Here is a 20,251-nt window from a genome sequence, read left to right on the forward strand (position 1 = left end):
ACCTGTGTCCCCTGCAGGTGGATTCCCAACCTCTGGGCCACCAGGGAAGCCCCTGTGCCATATAGATTCCGTGTATAAGTGATAGCATATGATACTTTTCTTTCTTTTGACTTACTTCACTTAGTATGATAATCTCTGGTGGCATCCATATTGCTGCAGATGGCATTATTTCATTCTTTTTCATGGCTGACTAGTATTCCATTATATATATATATATATATATATATATATATATATATATATATATATATATACTTTTTTTTTTTTTTTTCTTTATCCGTTGTTCTGTCAGTGGACTTTTTGGTTATTTCCATGTCTTGGCTACTGAGAATATGCTGCTATGAATGTAAGAGGTGCATGTATCTTTTTGAATTAGAGTTTTCTCTGGATATATGCCCAGGAGTAGAATTGCTAGATCATATGGCAACTCTATTTTTTGTTTTATGAGGAATCTCCATACTATTTTCCATTGTGGCTGCATGAACTTGCATTCCCACCAATAGTGGAGTGTAGGGTTCCCTTTTTTCTCCACACCCTCTCCAGAAATTATTACTTGTAGATTTTTTTTTAATGTCACCAAAGAATTGATGTTTTTGAACTATGGTATTAGAGAAGACTCTTGAGAGTCCCTTGGACTGCAAGGAGATCCAACCAGTCCATTCTGAAGGAGATCAGCCCTGGGGTTTCTTTGGAAGGAATGATGCTAAAGCTGAAACTCCAGTACTTTGGCCACCTCATGCGAAGAGTGGACTCATTGGAAAAGACTCTGATGCTGGGAGGGATTGGGGGCAGGAGGAGAAGGGGACGACAGAGGATGAGATGGCTGGATGGCATCACTGACTCAATGGATGTGAGTCTGGGTGAACTCCGGGAGTTGGTGATGGACAGGGAGGCCTGGCCTGCTGCGATTCATGGGGTCGCAAAGAGTCAGACATGACTGAGCGACTGAACTGAACTGATTCTGACCAGTGTGAGGTTGTGCTTCCTTGTAGTTTTAATTTGCATTGCTCTAATAATTAATGATGTTGAGCATCTTTTCCTATGCCTATTGGCCATCTTTATGTCTGCTTTGGAGAAATGTCTATTTAGGTATTCTGCCTGTTTTTTGATTGGGTTGTTTGTTTTTTTGTTGTTATTGAATTGTATGAGTTGTTTGTATATTTTGGAAATTAAGCCCTTGTTGGTTGCATTGTTTGCAAATACGTTCTTCTCATTCTGTAGGTTTTTTCATTTTGCTTACGGTTTTCTTTGCTGTGGCAATGCTTGTAAGTTTGATTAGGTCCCATTTGTTTATTTTTGTTTCTATTTCTACTGCCTTGAGATCTAAGAAAACATTGGTACAATTTATGTCAGAATGCTTTGCCTGTGTTGTCTTCTATGAGTTTTATGGTGTCTTGTTTTTATTTTTTAAGTCTTTAAGCCATTTTGAGTGAGAGGATACCTTCTAACTTCATTGATTTTCATGCAGCTGTCCAGCTTTCCCAACACCACTTGCTGAAGAGTGTGTCTTTTTTCCCATCATCAATTTCTCAATACATTCCTGCCTCCATTGTTGAAGATTAATTAACCCTAAGTGTGTAGGTTTATTTTTGGGTTGTCTAGTCTGTTCCAGAGAAGGCAATGGCACCCCACTCCAGTACTCTTGCCTGGAAAATCCCAGGGATGGAGGAACCTGGCAGGCTGCAGTCCATGGGGTCGCTGAGAGTCGGACACGACTGAGCGACTTCACTTTCACTTTTCACTTTCATGCATTGGAGAAGGAAATAGCAACCCACTCCAGTATTTTTGCCTGGAGAATCCCAGGGACTGGGGAGCCTGGTGGGCTGCCGTCTATGGGGTCGCAGAGTCGGACACAACTGAAGCGAGTTAGCAGCAGCAGCAGCAGCAGCAGAGGTCTGTTCTATTGATCTATATGTCTATTTTTGTGCCAATACCATGCTGGTTTTATTACTGTGGATTTGTAGTATTGTCTGAAGTCTGGAAGGGTTATGTCTCCAGGCAGGGGAGAGTCTTTATACAGATAGACAGTTTCCATACATCCAGTTGCCTAGGATGTATGAAACACAAATTCTGACAATAAGTTAAGAAATATCTCTTAAGTGCCTCCTCTGTATAAGAAATTTCACTATGGTTGAAAAATATCCTGAGTTTTTTTATTTTTAAATACTGTGAGAAGCATAAGAAAAATTATTCTTTGATTAGGTCAGCAGGGCTGTTCTTGTGGGTTGGGAAATAAGAACATATATGTGAGTTGAAAAGCAGCTGCTTGAGGCCAAGGGAGAGGCCTGGAGGGGGAGGCCAGCCTGCTGTGAGGTCTTGCTCAAGCTTTTCCTCAGGCGGTTACCATGGGCACATGTGGGAATGAAATAGGGAGCAGACTGTAAACATTCTAGAAGCAGTAAGGCTTTTAGAAGGTCCCTTGTAGAGTTTACTGTTGCTGGGTTTTTTTCATTCCATAGCTACATCTTCCCTTATTTGACATCATTTACTATTTTCTTGAGTATTAAATTTCCATATACTTAAGGTAGAAAATGTGTAAAAAGTATAAGATAAGAAAATATGGATAACTCAGTCTTATCACTGAGTTAACCATTCTTAGCGTATTTTCTGCCCTTTTTCTATACCTGTTTTTTTTTTTTTTTTTAATAGTCATCCAGAATTGGGGAAAATGCCAAATATAGTTTTATTGGTGTGGGCTTTTTCATTTAATGTTATTGAGTGACATGGGACTGGTCTCACATGTGATCTTCAAAACTGTGATACTTTGGGATTTCCCTGGTGGTCCAGTGGTTAGGACTCAGTGCTTTCCCGGAGGGGGCACAAGTTCAGTTGTGGTTGTGGAACTAAGATCCTATAAGCCATGTGGCATGGCCATAAAGAAAAAATTAATACTTTATTGATTGCATAATATATTGTATGGATTTTCATCTCTGATGTAACTGCTACTCCCCCAGTATCAGACACTGAGATTATTTATCACTGTTGCAAGTAACTTTGCAAGACTCTGTCTTTGCACCTCAGTCTTTATCCGCGATGGCTGTTTCCCTGTAGGGACCTATAGGTGGAATAATGTGGAATACTGGGTGGAGGGTGTGGATTTCCAGGGTTGGTGCCTGTGTGACACGTGTCACTTTGCACCTCCTGGTGTGTGCAGGCATCTTTGTCTTGCTGTACTTCTGCCAACACTGAGCACTGTACTGACTTTTGATAAACATGTTGCTTTGCTTTGCTTTGCATTTTTAAGGTACTAATGAAGTTAAAATTTTTTCAGTTGGTGGGTGTTTTTAAACATCTAAGTTGTTCGTTCATTTCCCCATTTTTTTCCTTTTAGCTTAAAGAGATCTTTTGTAAGGTAAATAACTTTTTAAAAAATCTTATTGATTCCATTTCTCAGTTTATCACTTTGGTGATTTCCTTTTTCTTTATTTCTTTTTTTTTTAACATTGTAAAAGTCTGTCCCTATTCCAGGTTAATATAAAATTGTACCTATATGTTTCTTCTTTGTGTTTTTTTAAAAAACATCTTTAAAATCCATCTGGATTTATCTGGAATGTAATATTCAATGAGACTCTCAATTGATTTTCTTCCAAATACTTAGCCGGTTTTTCAAAACCATCTGTTAATAAGTCATTTCTCATTAGTTTATTATGCTAAATTTATTTTATTAAAAAATACATGTGTGTATAATGCTTTAGGGTTGTCTGTTCTCTTCCATTGATCTGATGCTTGCATCAGTACTCTGGTAATTGCTTGTGTTGTCATTCTTTAAAACAGTGCCTTATCCATTCTTGTTTGCTCATTCTTCCAAACTGTGGTGATATTGGTGGTAATAGTAACGGTTTTGTGCTCCAGGCACTAACTCATTTCATCCTTCAGACAAGTCTGTCACTGTTTTCTGTCTTACAGATGAGAGGAAACAGGCATAGCATAGAAGGTTTGCCCGATGACAAACAGCTTATAAGCAGCAGAACTGGCATGAGTTGAACTCCATTACAGAGTCTTATATGGAGTGATTGAACTATACAAAACTATAGTTACTTTGATATACAGAACTTCCTAATCTTCTGGACAGTTTTCATTCTCCACAGCCAAAAACAGTATCATTCTCTTTCTAGTTCTTCTTTTAAAAAAAATGTTGTGAGGTTTTTCATAGATCTTTTTTATTTTCTGCTGCTGCTGTAATTAGGATTGACTTTCAGTTTCCTAATGATCAAGGCTGTTAGGATAATGTTGGCCTTTTGTGTAATAGTCTACTTGACAGCCATCCTGAATGCTGTATTAGAATCTGATGCAATATAGGATTTAACATTTTGTTGGCACGCAGTGTATCTCCTGCTCACAAAAAAGACAGTAGTAGATTATAAGGTTTTGAAGAACAGGAGACGTCTACTCAAAACCTTATTTTATAAGTTGAACAGTCTCATTTTTTGTAAAGATCCAGGGAAGGAATAATGAGTTACAACCAGAAGATCCACATGGTTTGAACGTTTTCCTGTTTTGTTCAAAATGTGGCTTTCTATGTATATTTCTATTTGTGAGCAGGATCTTCTTTTGATTCTGAAATAAGAATCTGCTTCAGATCTTTGAAACTTCATTTGAAGGTGAGAGATCAACTCTCTACGGAAAGGTTCTTTTTTACAAAATCAGTTGACCTGGAAATGCTGCTTAGTATTTCTGGCCACTGAGCTTTAGAAAGAATTTAAAAAAATTAAGTTCTGGTCAGTATATCCATTCTTGTAAGGCTGACAAAAGCCCAACACCGCTTTAGTATTTCCTTCACTATTAGCAAGCTTGGCATTTGTATCTTGGTTCCTCCTTACTTTCTATTCCTGTATCTCATGATCTTACATATATATTACAAAATCATCAAGGGGAATTAAAAGCTATCTGGTACAAACATAAAAAGTTAAAACTTGTCAGTAAATCATTCCTGCAGTGAATCAAAATAGAAGATGAGCCGAATGTTTTGTATAAGGTTGGCTGCACAGTTCACCCTGCAGGGTTTGTCATGGCAGCCCCTGCCGTGATCTGCTGGATCCCCCTGGCGGGTGGGTGGGGTCATCACTTCTCAGTGGTGGCCACGGTACTGCTCTGTGGGGTGACAGCCCCGCGGGCCACTGCCCGGGATCCGTCATCTTCCTGTAACGCTGCCTGCGTCCCCGCCCAAGAAGCGTGGGAGTTGTGCTCCGCAAGTGGGACTGGCAAAGGATGTCTGTAACTGGCCTTTCTCCCTCTTCCCACCTGCTCTGTCCTTCCTTCTGATCCTCATCCTGTGCTCTTTGGCCTAAAGCCCTGTGCTCCGTCAGAAGGGAGCTCACATGCCAGGAGTTGATGGTTTTCTTGAATCTGATATTGAGAAAGTGTGCATATGAGTGTTTTGTGTATTGATTCTAACTTTTTAAAACTTTACTGGGATATAATTTTAGTCTTAGAGAAAATTATAAGAATGACGATAGTACAGGACCCCCTGTGGACTTGTTATTCTAGAGTCACCTGTTTTTAACATTCTCCTTAATTTTTCCCTCTCCTCGTGTGTGTGTGTGTGTGTGTGTAAATGTATAGATTCGGGGGGTGGGAACCATTTGAGAGTATGTTTAATCATCAGAGTACTTAGGTCCTGTAGTATTTTTTCCTAAGAATAAGGATACGCTCTTACATAATTGGCACAGTTACCAACCTCAGTCAGTTTTGCAAGAGAAAATACTTTGGTCTAATCTATCATTCGTATGCTGGTTTTGTCAGTTGACTTAACAGTGTTCTTTGTAACATTTCTTTTCCTTCAGTCTGGAGTTAGATATTACCTTTAGTTGTCATATCTTCATAACCTCCTTTAATCTGGAACATTTCCACAATCATTTTTTTTAATCTTTTGCAACACTGACATTTTTGAAGAATACAGTTTTGTTTTAAAAGAATATTCCTCTTCTGGGGTTTTCTGATGTTTCCTCGTGAATTAGATTCACCTGAAACACTTCCGTACATGGTGGTACATTTTTCTCAGTGTCTTATCTGGAGACATGCGATGGTTGGTGACGTTAACTTGATCACCCACTGAAGGTATTGTCCCGTTTCTCCCCGTACGTTTACTCTTTTTTCCTTCGAAACTAACAGCTGTGAGTAGAGAGCTACTTAAGTGACCTTGCACAGCCTCTTCATCAAAATTTCTTCCAGTTAATTTTTGTAATTTTTAAAAAACTTTATTAGGTTATCTTCAGATAATAACGTGAGGTTTTAAAAGCAAATTAGCTACTTCCTATTGGAATACTATGTCTAGCAAGGTTAAACAAACATAAAATTACTGTATATTCAGAAACTGAACGGGTTGATTGGTTGCTTTTTCAGCCAATCAGAATGGTTGATTTTCCCTTGTCTAGGCTGTCCTCCTCTGTTTGTATGCATTCACCTCATTAGTTAGAATAGTCACCACCATTTATTTCACTGTAGCAAAAATAATCAACTTTATCTCCTTCAGGCAATTTCTAATAGAAGGTTCATTATATTTGTGTGTTCAGTCATGTCCGACCCTTTGTGGCCCCATGGATTATACCCTGCCAGATTCTTCTGTCCATGGGATTTTCCAGGCACGGATACTGGAGTGGGTTACCATTTCCTGCTCCAGGGATCTTCCCGATCCAGGGGTCAAACTTGTGTCTCTTGCATCTCCTGCATTGGCAGGCAGATTCTTTACCACTAGCACCACACGGGAAGCCCCTAGTAGAAGATTGAAGTAAAGTGAAGTGAAATCGCTCAGTCGTGTCCGACTCTTTGCAACCCCATGGACTGTAGCCTACCAGGCTCCTCTGTCCATGGGATTTTCCAGGCAGTAGTACTGGAGTGGATTGCCATTTCCTTCTCCAGGGGATCTTCCCAACCTAGGGATTAAACCCAGGTCTCCCGCATTGTAGACAGACGCTTTACCATCTGAGCCGCCAGGGAAGTCCGTAGAAGATTATCAGGCATCAAAAATACCAAGCTTTTACCAAAAGCTTAAACAGTGATTAAAATTTTTTAGTAAGCAATTGAAATTTTAAAAAGTTATTGTGAACACTGTCAGCTGATAAGGACCATTTAGAAGTTAATACAGGCACATTTACTGTACTTTGCATCTACTGCGTTTTTTGCAAATTGAAGATTCCTGGCAACCTTGTGTCTAACAAGTCTGTTGATGCCATTTTCCTGCAGCATTTGCTCATTTCATGTCTCCATATCACACGTTGATAATTCTCACAATATTGCAAACTTTTTCATGATTATTACATTTGCTATGGTGGTCTGTGATCAGGGATCCTGATGTTGCTGTTGTAATTGTTTTGGGTGGCACAAACCGTGCAACATAAGACAGTGAACTTAATAAATGTTGTGTGTGTCCTGACTGCTCTGCTGACCAGCCCTCCCCGTGTCGCTCTCCTCCTTGTTGGGCCGCCCTAGTCCCTGAGACACAGCAACGTTGAAGTTGAGCCAGTTAATAACCATACAGTGGCCTCTCAGTGTTCAAGTGAAAGGAAGAGCTGCATGTCTCTCATTTTAAATCAAAAGCTAGGAGTGACTAAACCTGGTGAGGAGGGTGTGTTGAAAGCTGAGACGGCAGAAAGCTAGGCCTCCTGTGCCAGTTAGCCAGACTGTGAATGCAAAGGTAAAGTTCTTAAAGGAAATTAAAAGGGTTTTTCCAGTGATCACATAAATGATGAGAAAGCAAAACAGCCTTATTTTTGAAATGGCAAAAGTTGTAGCATTCTGGATAGAAGATAAAACCAGCCACAACATTCCTCTAAACCAAAGCATAGTCCAGAGAAAGGACCAAACTCACTTCCATTCTATGAAGGTGGGCTGAAAGAGGTGAGAATCTATAGAAGAAAAATTTCAAGTTGGCAGAGGTTGGCTCATGAGGTTTAGGAAAAGAAGCCATCTTACAACATAAACATGCAAGGTGAAGCAGCTAATGCTGATGTAGAAGCTGCAGGTTATCCAGAAGATCTGGCTGAGACAGTTAATGAAGGTGTCTGCACTGAACAACAGATCTTCAGTGTAGAAGAAACGGCCTTATACTGGAAGAAGGTGGCATCTGGGACTTTGGTAGCTGGAGAGGAGAGGTCAGTGCCTGCCTTCAAAACTTCACGGGACAAACTGACTCTTGTTAGGGGTCAGTGCAGCTAGTGACTTGAAGTCAAAGCCAGTGCTCATTCACCATCCTGGAAATCCTAGGACCCTTCAAAATTATACTAACTTTATTCCTTCTCTGCTCTACACATGAACAACAAAGCCTGAATGATAGCACATCTGTTTACAACAAAGTTAAGGGGTATATGAAGCCCATTGCTGAGACCTACCACTCAGAAAAAAAGATTCCTTTCAAAATATGACTGCCTATTGAGAATGTACCTGGTCACCCTAGAGCTCTGATGGAGATGCAGGAGGTTCATGCTGTTTTCATGCCTGCCGTTATCCATTCTGCAGCCCATGGATCAAGGAGTAATATCGATTTTCAAGTCTTATTATTTAAGTAATATATTTTGTGAGGGTATAGCTGCCATGTATAGTGATTCCTTTGATGGGTCCGAGCAAAGTCAATTGAAAACCTTCTAGAAAGGATTCACCATTAAGAACATTCATGGGAAGAGGTCACAGTATCAGCAGGAATTTGAAAGAAGTTGATTCCAGCTCTCATAAATGACTTTGAAGGATTCAAGACATTAGTAGAAGATGTAACTGCATATGAGGTGAAAATAGCAAGAGAACTAGACTTAGAAGTGGAGGCTTGAAGATGTGGCTGAATTGTTGCAATCTAAGGATAAAACTTAAAGGGATGAGGAGTTACTTCTGGATGAGTGAAGAAAGTAGTTTCTTTTTAAAAAATCATTTATTTCTTTAAACACATTCACTTTTTAGTTGTGGCTGTGCTGAGTCTTTGTTGCTGTGCACAGGCTTTCTCTAGCTGCGGAGAGTAGGGTGTACTCTGTAGTTGTGGCGCGTGGCTTCTCGTTGCACTGGCTCCTTGTGGAGTGCAAGCTCAGCACTAGGTGGTGTGTGGGCTTAGTTGCCCCACAGCATGTGGAATCTTCCTGGACCAGGGATCGAACCCATGTCCCCTGCATTGGCAGGCGGATTCTTATCCACTGGGCCACCAGGAAAATCTAAGAAAGTAGTTTCTTGACATCGGAATCTACTCCTGGGGAAGATGCTATGAAGATTGTTGACATGACAAGAAAGATTTAGAATGTAACATAAACAGTTTATAAAACAGCAGTAGGATTTAAGAGGATTGACTCCAGTTTTGAAAGTTCTGTGGGTAAAATACTCTCAAACAGCACTGTACACTACAGAGAAATCATTCATGAAAGGAGGACTTGGTCAGTATGACAGACTTCATTGTTGTCTTAAGAAATTTCCACAGCCACTTCAACCTTCAACAACCACCGTTGAGATCAGTCAGCAACCATGAACGCTGAGGCAAGATTATCTACCAGCAAAAAGAGTATGGCTTGTTGCAAGTTCAGATGATGGTTAGCATTTTTTAGTAATAAAGTATTTTTTAATTAAAGTATATTGTTTGTTTAGACATGCATTTGCACACGTAATGGACAAGTGTATAGCACAAATATAACTTTCAAATGCACCAAGTCACCAAAAAATTTATGTAACTCACTTTAATATGATACTCGCTTTATTTGGGGTGTCTATAAGTGAACTCTGCATCTCACTGAGGTAAGCCAGTGCATCTTGGGCTACCTGGGTGTATCTTCTCTGCTGTGTGCAGAGGTGAGCTCCTGGCAGAAGCCCCTTCACGTGCAGAGCACATCTGCCAACTAAAGTGGACCATTCTCCATATGTGATACAATGAGGTTGGTACTACTGTTCAATATGTTATATTGAAAATAATATGATTAATCCAGAAAAAAAAAATAGGAGTTTTTGTGGCTGTGCCTCCGTAGCGACCCTAGAAACTAAAATACTCTTCCTTCTCATTGGTGAGAAGAGTGGTTTCTTTGTGGTGAGGTGACTTTCTCATGTGCAGTTTGTTCTTGAGTGAAGTGAAGTCGCTCAGTCGTGTCCGACTCTTTGCGACCCCATGGACTGTAGCCTACTAGGCTTTTCCGTCCATTGGATTTTCCAGGCAAGGGTACTGGAATGGGTTGCCATTTCCTTCTCCAGGAGATCTTCCCAACTCAGGGATTGAACCCCGGTCTCCTGCATTGTAGGCAGACGCTGTTACCGTCTGAGCCACCAGGGAAGATTCTATTTCATGTTAAAACTATGCAGGTGGAATTGCCTGCAGGGTGACACTGGGTTAGCTTCCTAGCCCCGTCCCTTGGGACTGGGTAAGTCACTTAGTCCCTGGCTTTCTCCTTAATTATAAAACAGAGATGTTGATACCTGCTACGTGAAGTTATTAGGAGAGAAGGCGATCTGCTTGTAAGGTGTGTTAGCGCCTGTCCACTAGATGGTGCAGAGCGTAGGGATGGTTCTGATTATTTTTCCTGAGAAGTCCCGTGAGGGCATGGGTGTGGTCCCTTGGGAAGATGTCACATCAACAGTCTGACCTGTGTTTGCTGGGAACCAGGGCCCAGAGCTGGCAGTAAATCCGTCATGGGACCCACAAGCCTAGATGTCTAGTCTGGTCCCAAGGTGCTGGGATCAGAGGACAACTGGGTTCTTAATCCGCCAGGGCCAACTGTCAGCCAGCAGACACTGTTTCAGCCTCAGGATGGTTCTTATAGCTTGGAAGATGCCAAGGTGCATCGTGGCACTCTGGCTAGATGCTGGTGTGGGGGCGTCCGGGTAGGCCCGCAGGGACATCCAGGAGGAACCACCAGCCTCCTCCGCAGCATGTGTGGTTGGGGGTGGCTTTGCCCAGCGTGCGCTCCGTGCTGAGGGGTGTGTCGGGTTGTCTAGACATCCTGGCCGCCAGCCTGGGATTTTACTCCCTGGGGACACGCAGTCTACCCGCCACCAGACTGCCGAGGGACGCTGAGACTGTAAAGCTTGGAATAAACACACCTGGAAGTCTGATTGGAGTCCTCCCTGTCACTTAGTAAGACGGCCAGGGCATCGGGCTTGCTCGCCCGTGGCTGTGTTTTCGCCATCTGCCCCTCCAGCTTCCCCAGGCCTTGTGGCTCTTTGGGGGGCAGGCTCGGTTGTGCTGCCTGTGTTCTGGCCATGGCCCCCTGCTGCCCTCCCATCACTTTTGAGACTTGCTGTCCCAGACAGGCAAGCTCAGGAAGCCAGTCTGTGTGTGATGTTAAAAAATAAATAAATGGCAACATAATACCACCAGAAATAGGTATTATTTAAATGATCCACAATAAGGCAGAGGCGACTCTAATTGGCTTTTTCTTGGTTCAGTATTTTGGTTGGATGAAATTGCTTATATTACATTTACATTTTCTTTGTATCCTTAAAAAGGACGCCTAAGGATTAAACAAAGTACCAAAAGAATCACACTATTTTCAGCTCTCTGGCAAAGCTAGTATAAAGTGACTTCATTGTTGCCCTAAATTGATTTAATCTTTCTGGAAAGCAAACTAGCTGAGTATAACCAAAGCTAGAAAATTATTCATAACTTCTTTTGCCCCTGGCTGGTCAATTTTAGGACTCTCTCCCACGGAAATAGCTTCTCCCTCAGAACCAACAGAGGGACTAAAATATGCTTTGCACAGAGAAGGTTTTCCTGCTCTTTGTGACAGTGAGAATGTGCAATCAGCAGAAATGTAAGCTGTGGAGAGAAGCACGGGGCATGGCATAAATGACTGCAGCGATCCTGAGTTGTTCTGGGGTTGGGGGAGGGATGCTGGGAGAACGGCTGCTCCCTGGATGGCTCCCTGGATGGCCTGCACGGGGCTTTCAACCACATGGCCTAGAGCCACCCAGAGTCCTTCGCGGGATCCTCACCCCATACCCGTGTGGAACCCACAGCCAGAGACAAGAGGCCAGGGCAGGCTCCTGGTGGCTTTCAGACCAGGGCTCTCGCTGTACTCGCTGTGTCTTCATCAGCTCAGACAGTCATTGAGAATGATGGAAATGGGGTGAATGCTCACTGGCTTATTTTTTGTTTCCTTTTAAAATGGAATTTATACAGGAAAAAAACCCAATTCTGAACATAACAGTAGTTCTTTTATTAAGCTGGTGAATGTATGTTCATTGTTATTTAGAAACACTGACTTACTGACTATAGGCTTCTGAGTAGCTTAGCCTCTGGTAACTGACTCTCAACTGAGCAGGAATAACCCAATTTTTCATTAAAAATCCAAGACTTTTTGAGATTTCTATAGTTTCTATATAAAGAAAGCCCCTAATTCTGGACAGAATGGAGATTTTATGTAAGCTAAGATTTTTAAATGAGGCATTTTCAGTTGGTAGAAAAGTGTTTGCATGTGTGTCCAGGTATCTTTGTGCAGCAGTTTAATGAGGTGGGTGGGTGCTCATGGGTGAACGTTGTAGGGTGGCTGGGAGCCCTGTGCCTTGTACTGGACCTGTCTGCGTGTATTCACATACACGGCCACGTACATTTGACCCCCTTGTGGACACGCACCCACTAAACACACAGACAGGGGAGCCGACACATTCTTTCATGCTGTTTCTTTGTCTGATCTGAATGCTTTCAGAGCCATGGTTCTGGTGTGCTGGACTTGAGTTCTTTCTGTCTGGGGTTTTGACAGCAGGCCCCAGAAGGGCAGCGTCTGCAGGTGTTCACAGTCTTTGGGGGCAGCAGGAAGCCCCAGGCACGCCTTAATCAGAGGCAGGTTGGTTGGGATGGCTTGCTGTCGTGAGCATGTCTGTTCTTACACTGGCAAACAGCTGGCCAGTAGCTGTTTGTTTTCCTCGCAGTCAGGCATTCATTTCTGAAGAAACTATTGGCACAGTGACCTCCCACACACCCTGTCTCCCTGTATCGCCCACCGGTGCAGGGCAGCATCGGCTGTGTCAGCCCAGCCGTGCACCGTTCACCTCCACGGAGAAGAAAAAGATGAGGAACACCTCATCTCAGCTCCTAGGAGGGAGACAGGGTAGCTGTGTGTATGTAAATGCATGCAGATAAACTCAGTTGAGAGGTAAACATGAAGTGCATTAGAAACACAGGAGTTTGAGTGAGATTTAGAACCTCTCTTGGATGATTACAGTGGACCCCTTCCTGGTCTTTCTGTCAATAAAAGGAGTAGAAAAATATACGTACTTGATAGCAAGCAGGAAATTAAAGGAGGACTGCTTATAGAAAAGTTTGAAAACAAGTGCCCTGAGGCTTCCCTCCAGGCTCATATGTCTGTTCCCAAAGAAGTCTCCCCTGTCTTCCTGGCCCCACACAGCAAGCAGCCTTTCAGGCACAACATGTGCTCCTCCCAGACTTAGACTCTCAGCCGTTGGACAGCATCTCACCCTCTGCACACCATACAAGGCTCCAGGATTTGCCCCCAGCCCTATCTGTCACTGGTCACCACGGGTACCGCCCCCCCCCTGCAGCCACACTGGAAGAGCTTTGGTATTAGTGTTTAGTATTGGAGCAAAATCTAGCTTAACTCAGCCATGCATTCTGAGAATGTGTTGATATCCGTATTTAAGGAGTCTGAGGACTTATAGTGAAACATACTTGGTAAATCAGCTTTATATACCATTTTCAAAATAATCATTTATACAAAGATATAGAAATATATTTGTTACTCGGCAGTCATCAAAGTGTTTATTGTATGTTCCATTGTGTCCCTACTGTGGAAAAACTATTCAAAGTCCTACCAGCTTTCTCTGGGAGGGCTTTCTAGAGAGGACATGTGTATTGGTTAGCTTTTGCTGTGTAACAAATTACCCCAAGATCTAGCAGTATGAAACAACAAACGTTTATTATCTCATACAGTTTCCTTGAGTTAGGAATCCAGAATTGGCTTTGCTGGGTGGTTCAGGCTCAGGGTCTCTTAAGGGGTCAGAGTGCCCTTAGGCTTCCAAGTTCACAGTGATGGTTGTGGGGAGGTCTCAGATCCTCCCTGGCTGTTGACATGTGGCCTCAGTTCCTTAATCAGCTGGAGCTTACCATCAGCTGCCTGTGTGCCCTCACAGTGTGGCAGGCATCTTCCCTGAGAACCGGTGAGCCAGGATGGATGGGTGGATGGGTGGATGGATGGATAGATGGATGGAGGTTGGGACCAGGACAGAAGCCGTGATCTTTTTTCCTAATCTCAGAAATAGCATATTATCCCTTCTGGCATTCTTTGCCATATAGTGCAGGGCAGCATTGTACTGTGGGGGCGGGGTCTGTAGAGGGTGCCAATCCTAGAGGCTGGGAATCTTGGGGGCTCTTGGAGGCTGGCTGCCACACCTGGTCCTAGAGAGGTCTTCAGGCTTGTGATGTAGTGGGAGTGCATTGATGTAAAGTCATTAGAAGGGGAATCTGAGATTCAAGGGCACAACCTACTCACTTTTTTCCCTCTTAAACCAGGACTCCTTCTCTTAATTTTCACTTCTTTCCAGTGACCCTCTTAGCTCAGGTTATGAAGTACACAGGCATCTGCCTGCAACGGTTATATCCTCCCAACAAACAGGACTCATACAACCCAAAATCCAAAAAACAGAGGCCAGTGTTATTAACAACGGCTCCTAGTCTTGCTGTCTCATTTCTTTCAGGCCTGAGGCATATGGATCCTGCTTGTTTCCTGGGTGGATATAAATATAAAACCTGGTTGTTATTGGGACCGTTCTAGAAGAGGGAAAATTGCCAGGAAAATGGGGAGCTCAGGGAACTGAGTCTTCTGGGCCTTGGGGTCCCCAAGGGAGCACTCCTGATTTCCTCTGCCAGTGGTTTGTTCTGGGTAGCTGGAGAGACCGCCTCCTGCCTCCTGAGGCGGGGCTGCCTCCCCTGCTTTGACTGGCAGTGAGTGATGGGAGAGAGGGACTCCAGGCCCTTTGGTGTGACAGCAAGGGGGGAGAGGGTTCCTGGGCCCTTCGCCTGGTGTGACTCTGTGTCCCAATCAGTGTCTCTGTCACCCCCAGGCAGGGGCCAGTGGTCGCCCAGGACAGAGCATTTGTGTCATCGATGAGGTGGGGAAGATGGAGCTCTTCAGTCAGCCATTCATCCAGGCCGTCCGCCAGGTGCTGTCCACACCGGGGACTGTGGTCCTCGGCACCATCCCCGTACCCAAAGGAAAACCACTGGCCCTCGTGGAAGAGATCAGAACCCGAAAGGACGTGAAGGTGTTCAGCGTGAGTACCCCGTGGGCGTGGAGCAGGTGCCCTGAAACAGCATGTGGCTCTGACGCACACCTGTGGTTTCAAGTCACCGCAGCTTTTCCTCTTAGGCTAGAATATAGGCGCGTCTCACTTCCTGTGAGTTTATGGTGCTGACATTACACCTCTGCTTGCTGACAAAGCAGTCTTGCCTCTGGGGACTGCGGGAGGGTCCAGCTCCTCCTGCTGTGCTCCCCCTGCCCCGACCAAGCCCCGGGCCTTGCCAGCTTCAGCCCCGCCCAGCTGCAGTGCTCTGGGCTGAGTGCATCTCTTCCTGGGTGATGAGGTTACTGAGGCAGGCAGTGCTGTTTTATTTTAAAGGTCCCTTTGCAACTGACCCCCTTCTGCTTGTGAGGGGAAGGACTTTTGGCTACAGGTCGAGGCACAGATGCCAGATGCTGTGGAGCAGCACCGTCTTAAGAACTTCCCACCACCAAGGTGAAAATGTGCTCCCTGCACCAGGCAGGGCCGTAGCCATTAGCCACGTGTGATTGTTCACGTTTGAATTAAATGACACTCAATTAAGTTAGAAAAATCTTTTCCTCAGTCACACTGGCCACTTGTCAAGTACCCAGCAGGTAAGACGCTCTGCCTGGAAGTGCGACGCCGGCTCTGGGCAGGCCCAGGAACCTGTCTTCACGAGCTCCGGGAGCACTCAGGCCCCTGCAGTGGGAGGAGCCGTGGGGTGGAGCTGGTGAAGGGCAGTTAGGTCAGGGGCAGTGGGTCAGCTGGTTCTCAGCGCTGATGGTGCTGCTGGGTTTTGCCCACATACGCGCTTTTCTCCCGTCATCCCTCTGCGTCCTTCTTCTCGGATGCTGTCCTCCTGTGGCACCTTAGTGTCTGCATCAGTGACAGCCACGTCACTGTGCTCACACCCTCCCCCACCAAGTGAACCAGTGGGGCTGGCGGCCCCTCCTCTGTGCCAGCTGCAGAGTAACCAGGAGTACCTCACATCGCTGGTTAGCTGTCACCGGGGTCAGCTGCCCTCGGTGGGACATCCACATGTTATCTCCATAGTGTCCAGGATACTTCTGGGCAGTTGGTAGCCATTAAGTTTAGAGCAGCCAGGGCTGGAGTAATGTGTCTGTAAGTTGCTTAATTCATTCATTCTCCCACTTACTTGGTAAGTGAGAGATTGAGCATCTCTGCATGAATTGAGCATCTCCTGTGTGCTCGGCCTCGTTCTAGGTCTTGGAGATGAACGAGACACAAGTCTTTATCCTCATGGAGCTGAAATTCTAATGGAGGGGCTGGGTAACAGAAATGTGAGCAGACAGTTACGCAGTTTCAGTTATGGCAAATGCAAAGAACGTGAACCCAGGCATTGTGGTCTTTGGGGGCAGGCGGTACTGATCAGGGGAGGCCTGGGAGCCACACAGGGTCACTTCCTCAAAGGGCGTGACCGTGTCTTCAGAGTTTTGTGTTACCTTCTCTATTTCTTACATTGCGTAGCCTCCATATTAGAGTTTTAGGTTGTGATCATAGAGTTTCTGTGGAAACAGAGTCAGTGAATAATAAAAGATCATGAAAGACAATTAGTCTTCAGGTCAGATAGCTTCCAAGCTGAGGGCCTGCAGAGCTGCTGATGCTAAGCTCCAGGGATTGGGTGTCTCTGCAAACAAATAGCCCTCCAGTGGACTTGGGGGTTGACTGTTAAATCAGAAACAAATGCTGTATCTTAACACAATACCACAACTTTTCCTCTCTAAGCTAGGAAATTATTCTCTAGGCAAGGTAATCATTGATCTTAATGATGTATAAATAAAATGATTAGCTTTTGGTTAATTATGCAAGAGACCCCGTTCTTCTTGTCTTTCCTGCATTCCTTTGGGTCTCCTGTGAACCTTCTGCGCATATTTTATAAATGAAGAAGCTCACTCACATGCAGATATAGGAGTTGGATTAGATATTTCTTTGGTCCTTTCTCTTTCTAATAAGCAGCAAGTTACCTGAATTTATTTTTGAGAGCATCCTTTGCATCAAGTACTTAGTCCATGGTACAGGCACATGTGAGGAGTGTACCCTTCCCTCCAGAAAAACAGACCATGGGACAGTCAAAATCTGGAGATGAGAAGAGAGATCAGTGTGAACAGGAGGAGTGGAGAGAGGTTTCCAGAAGAAAGGGGTTCTTGGGTGGATTTTTGAAGAGGAAACAGAGGACAGGAAGGGAGAATATTCCAAATAAGGAAATCATTTATGTATAGCATGGAGGGCAGCTTCCCTGTGCTGACAGATGGTGTGGAGATGGGGCTGCAGTCATGATGTTGGGGAAGCATTCACAGCGACTCAGAGCTGTTCACAGTGTCTGGACTGTTCGTCATAGGGTTTAGGTGAACAGAGCCTTACTTACCAGAAAGACAGCTGAGGACATTTCCAGGTTGAGAGAAAGTGTTCCTCCTCCTAAGTTCAGCTGACAGCCTTAGACATTGTATATAAAACAGACCTAAGAAGACCTGAATGGCGGATGGAAGAAGGCACACAGACTAGAGACCTCAGGACCCCAGGAACAGCGTGGGAGACACAAATGGAAGTCACTTGTCATGCCAAGGACCAGAAAGATCAGCCTGAGTGAGAAAGATAAATAGCCAACATGCCAACAGAAGGATGACATAGATGTTGGGATTATAGGGTAGAGATTTTTCAAACAACCATCATAAACGTGTCAGCGATCAAATACAAACCCACTCGAAACAAATAGAAGATAGAAAGCCTCAAGTGAAGACATCAAAGTTTCAGCAAAGATAGGGAAGCTCTAAGGAGGACTCAAATGAAAACTTCAGGATGTAAGATGCAATGACAGAATGAGAAGGTCCCTGGGTGGACCCAGCTAGCTGAGGGGAGTTGACAGAGGACAGAATCAGCAAATGCGAGCGGTGGAATGGTAGAGATTGCCCAAGAAAGAGCAGACTAAAAAAGTTAAAAGCCAGAGCCAGAGGGAGCTGTGGGACTTGGGGGTGTAGAAACTTCCATCCTTACACAAGTTTAGGCATTGAAGGTTCCCTTCCTGAAAATTCTGTTTCCTCTCAGACGTTTGGAAATGTTTTCCTTGTTTATTCTAGAGCTTACTGCTAAGTGTGTAGCTACTGAAACATGTTTTAAATATATACCTGTTGGGAGTATAGCTCAGTGGTAGAGCATTTGATTGCAGATCAAGAGGTCTCCAGTTCAAATCCGGGTGCCCCCTCTAAGGTCTAAATTTGGGCTTCCCTTGTGGCTCAGCTGGTAAAGAATCTGCCTGTAATGCAGAAGACCTGGGTTTGATCCCTGGGATGGGAAGATCCCCTGGAGAAGGGAAAGGCTACCCACTCCAGTATTCTGGCCTGGAGAATTCCATGGACTGTACAGTCCATGGTGTCGCAAAGGTTTGGACACAACTCAGCAACTTTCACTTCACTTCATGAGGTTATTTGAGACCAAATATCAGAAAACATTCAATGGTGATGTCAGTGCCGTGGGGACAAGAGGTGAAGAACTTCACAGGTCCATATTACGACTCTGCTTACTCAGATTACGGCTCTTTACTGCTTCCATCCTTCTCTGATCAACAACATTAAGAAATACTTATATCCCTGCTGGTCACTTCTAACAAAAAGTATGAGTTTGGTCATATTGGTGGCATTTCCAAAGCATATTGCTTTTGATTTCCTGTGAAATGTCTCCTTGTTGGAGATGCTGGAGAATGCTGCCTTCTGAGGGTACAGGGGAGATGCCTGGAGTCTGAGGATTGGGGGTTGAGAGGCCTGGGCTGGCAGCCCCCAGTCCTGGGACATGTAAAGGCAGTGCTGAGGCCCATCAGTGTGTGGGGGTGTGAGAGCAGCCTCATCATCGGGGGAGCTGGCATGCCTTATCCAAGGTTAGTGGGGGCACAACCAGGATTCAGACCTCAGTCTTTCAACCCCAAAGCCTAAACATCAGCGTAGCCCTGCTGTGTGTTAACTTCGAGGGTAGGGATGGTTCAGGTGACTTTAAAAATCTAAGATTCCTAGAGATTATTTGCTTTTTCTTTTTTTTTTATTTTATTTAACTTTACAATATTGTATTGGTTTTGCCATATATCAAAATGAATCTGCCACAGGTATACATGTGTTCCCCATCCTGAACCCTTCTCCCTCCTCCCTCCCCATACCCTCCCTCTGGGTCGTCCCAGTGCACCAGCCCCAAGCATCCAGTATCGTGCATCGAACCTGGACTGGCGACTCGTTTCATATATGATATTATACATATTTCAATGCCATTCTCCCAATTCATCCCACCCTCTCCCTCTCCCACAGAGTCCACAAGACTGTTCTATACATCAGTGTCTCTTTTGCTGTCTCGTATACAGGGTTATTGTTACCATCTTTCTAAATTCCATATATATGCGTTAGTATACTGTATTGGTGTTTTTCTTTCTGGCTTACTTCACTGTGTATAATAGGCTCCAGTTTCATCCACCTCATTAGAACTGATTCAAATGTATTCTTTTTAATGGCTGAGTAATACTCCATTGTGTATATGTACCACAGCTTTCTTAAAATTCATATGGAAATTCAAAGGACCCAGTTAAAACCACTGTGAAAAGGAAGAATGATGTTGGAAGACTCATACTTCCTGATTTCAAAACTTAAGCAAAGCCACAGTAATGAAGGCAGTGAGGTGCTGACACCAGGACAGACACGCAGATCACCGAGGTCAAATCGAAAGTCCAGAGATGAGCCTTTACGCCTGCAGTCAACTGATTTCCAACAAGAGTGCAGGACAAGTTAACAAAGAATAATTTTTCAGCAAATGGTGCTGAAAAATTGGACACCCACATCCAAAAGAATGAAGTTGAACTCTTACCTCACATCAGACACAAAAATTAACCCAAACTCATAGATCTGCATGTACGAATGAGACTGTATAACTCCTAGAAGTGCGTGTAGGAGTAAACTTCTGTAAACCTGGGGAAGGCAGAGTCTTATTTGAGACAACATCAAAAACACAAGTGACAAGGAAAAAAGACTTCATCAAAATTTAAAAATTTTGTGCTTCAAGGGACACTGTCAAAAAAGTAAAATGGCCACCA

The 20,251-nt window shown here is 44.1% G+C and overlaps 1 protein-coding gene and 1 non-coding gene across 4 annotated transcripts in view; both read left to right on the top strand.

Moving 5' to 3' along the window:
• The window catches only part of NTPCR (nucleoside-triphosphatase, cancer-related), a 38,344-nt gene that overhangs the window by 12,590 nt on the left and 5,503 nt on the right, over positions 1-20,251 (top strand). For 2 of the 3 annotated variants that reach the window (XM_027530533.1, XM_027530535.1), the window contains one exon: positions 14,971-15,180. The exons of the other annotated variant lie outside the window; for it this stretch is intronic. In XM_027530533.1, the coding sequence (XP_027386334.1) occupies positions 14,971-15,180 (210 nt within the window). The remainder of the gene's footprint in view (positions 1-14,970; positions 15,181-20,251) is intronic. 3 annotated transcript variants of the gene reach the window in all.
• TRNAC-GCA lies at positions 18,317-18,388 on the top strand. Its single transcript has one exon. It is a non-coding gene; the product is annotated as a tRNA-Cys (tRNA).

This window comes from Bos indicus x Bos taurus, chromosome 28 (genome assembly GCF_003369695.1).
Source record: "Bos indicus x Bos taurus breed Angus x Brahman F1 hybrid chromosome 28, Bos_hybrid_MaternalHap_v2.0, whole genome shotgun sequence".
Classification (NCBI taxonomy): domain Eukaryota; kingdom Metazoa; phylum Chordata; class Mammalia; order Artiodactyla; family Bovidae; genus Bos; species Bos indicus x Bos taurus.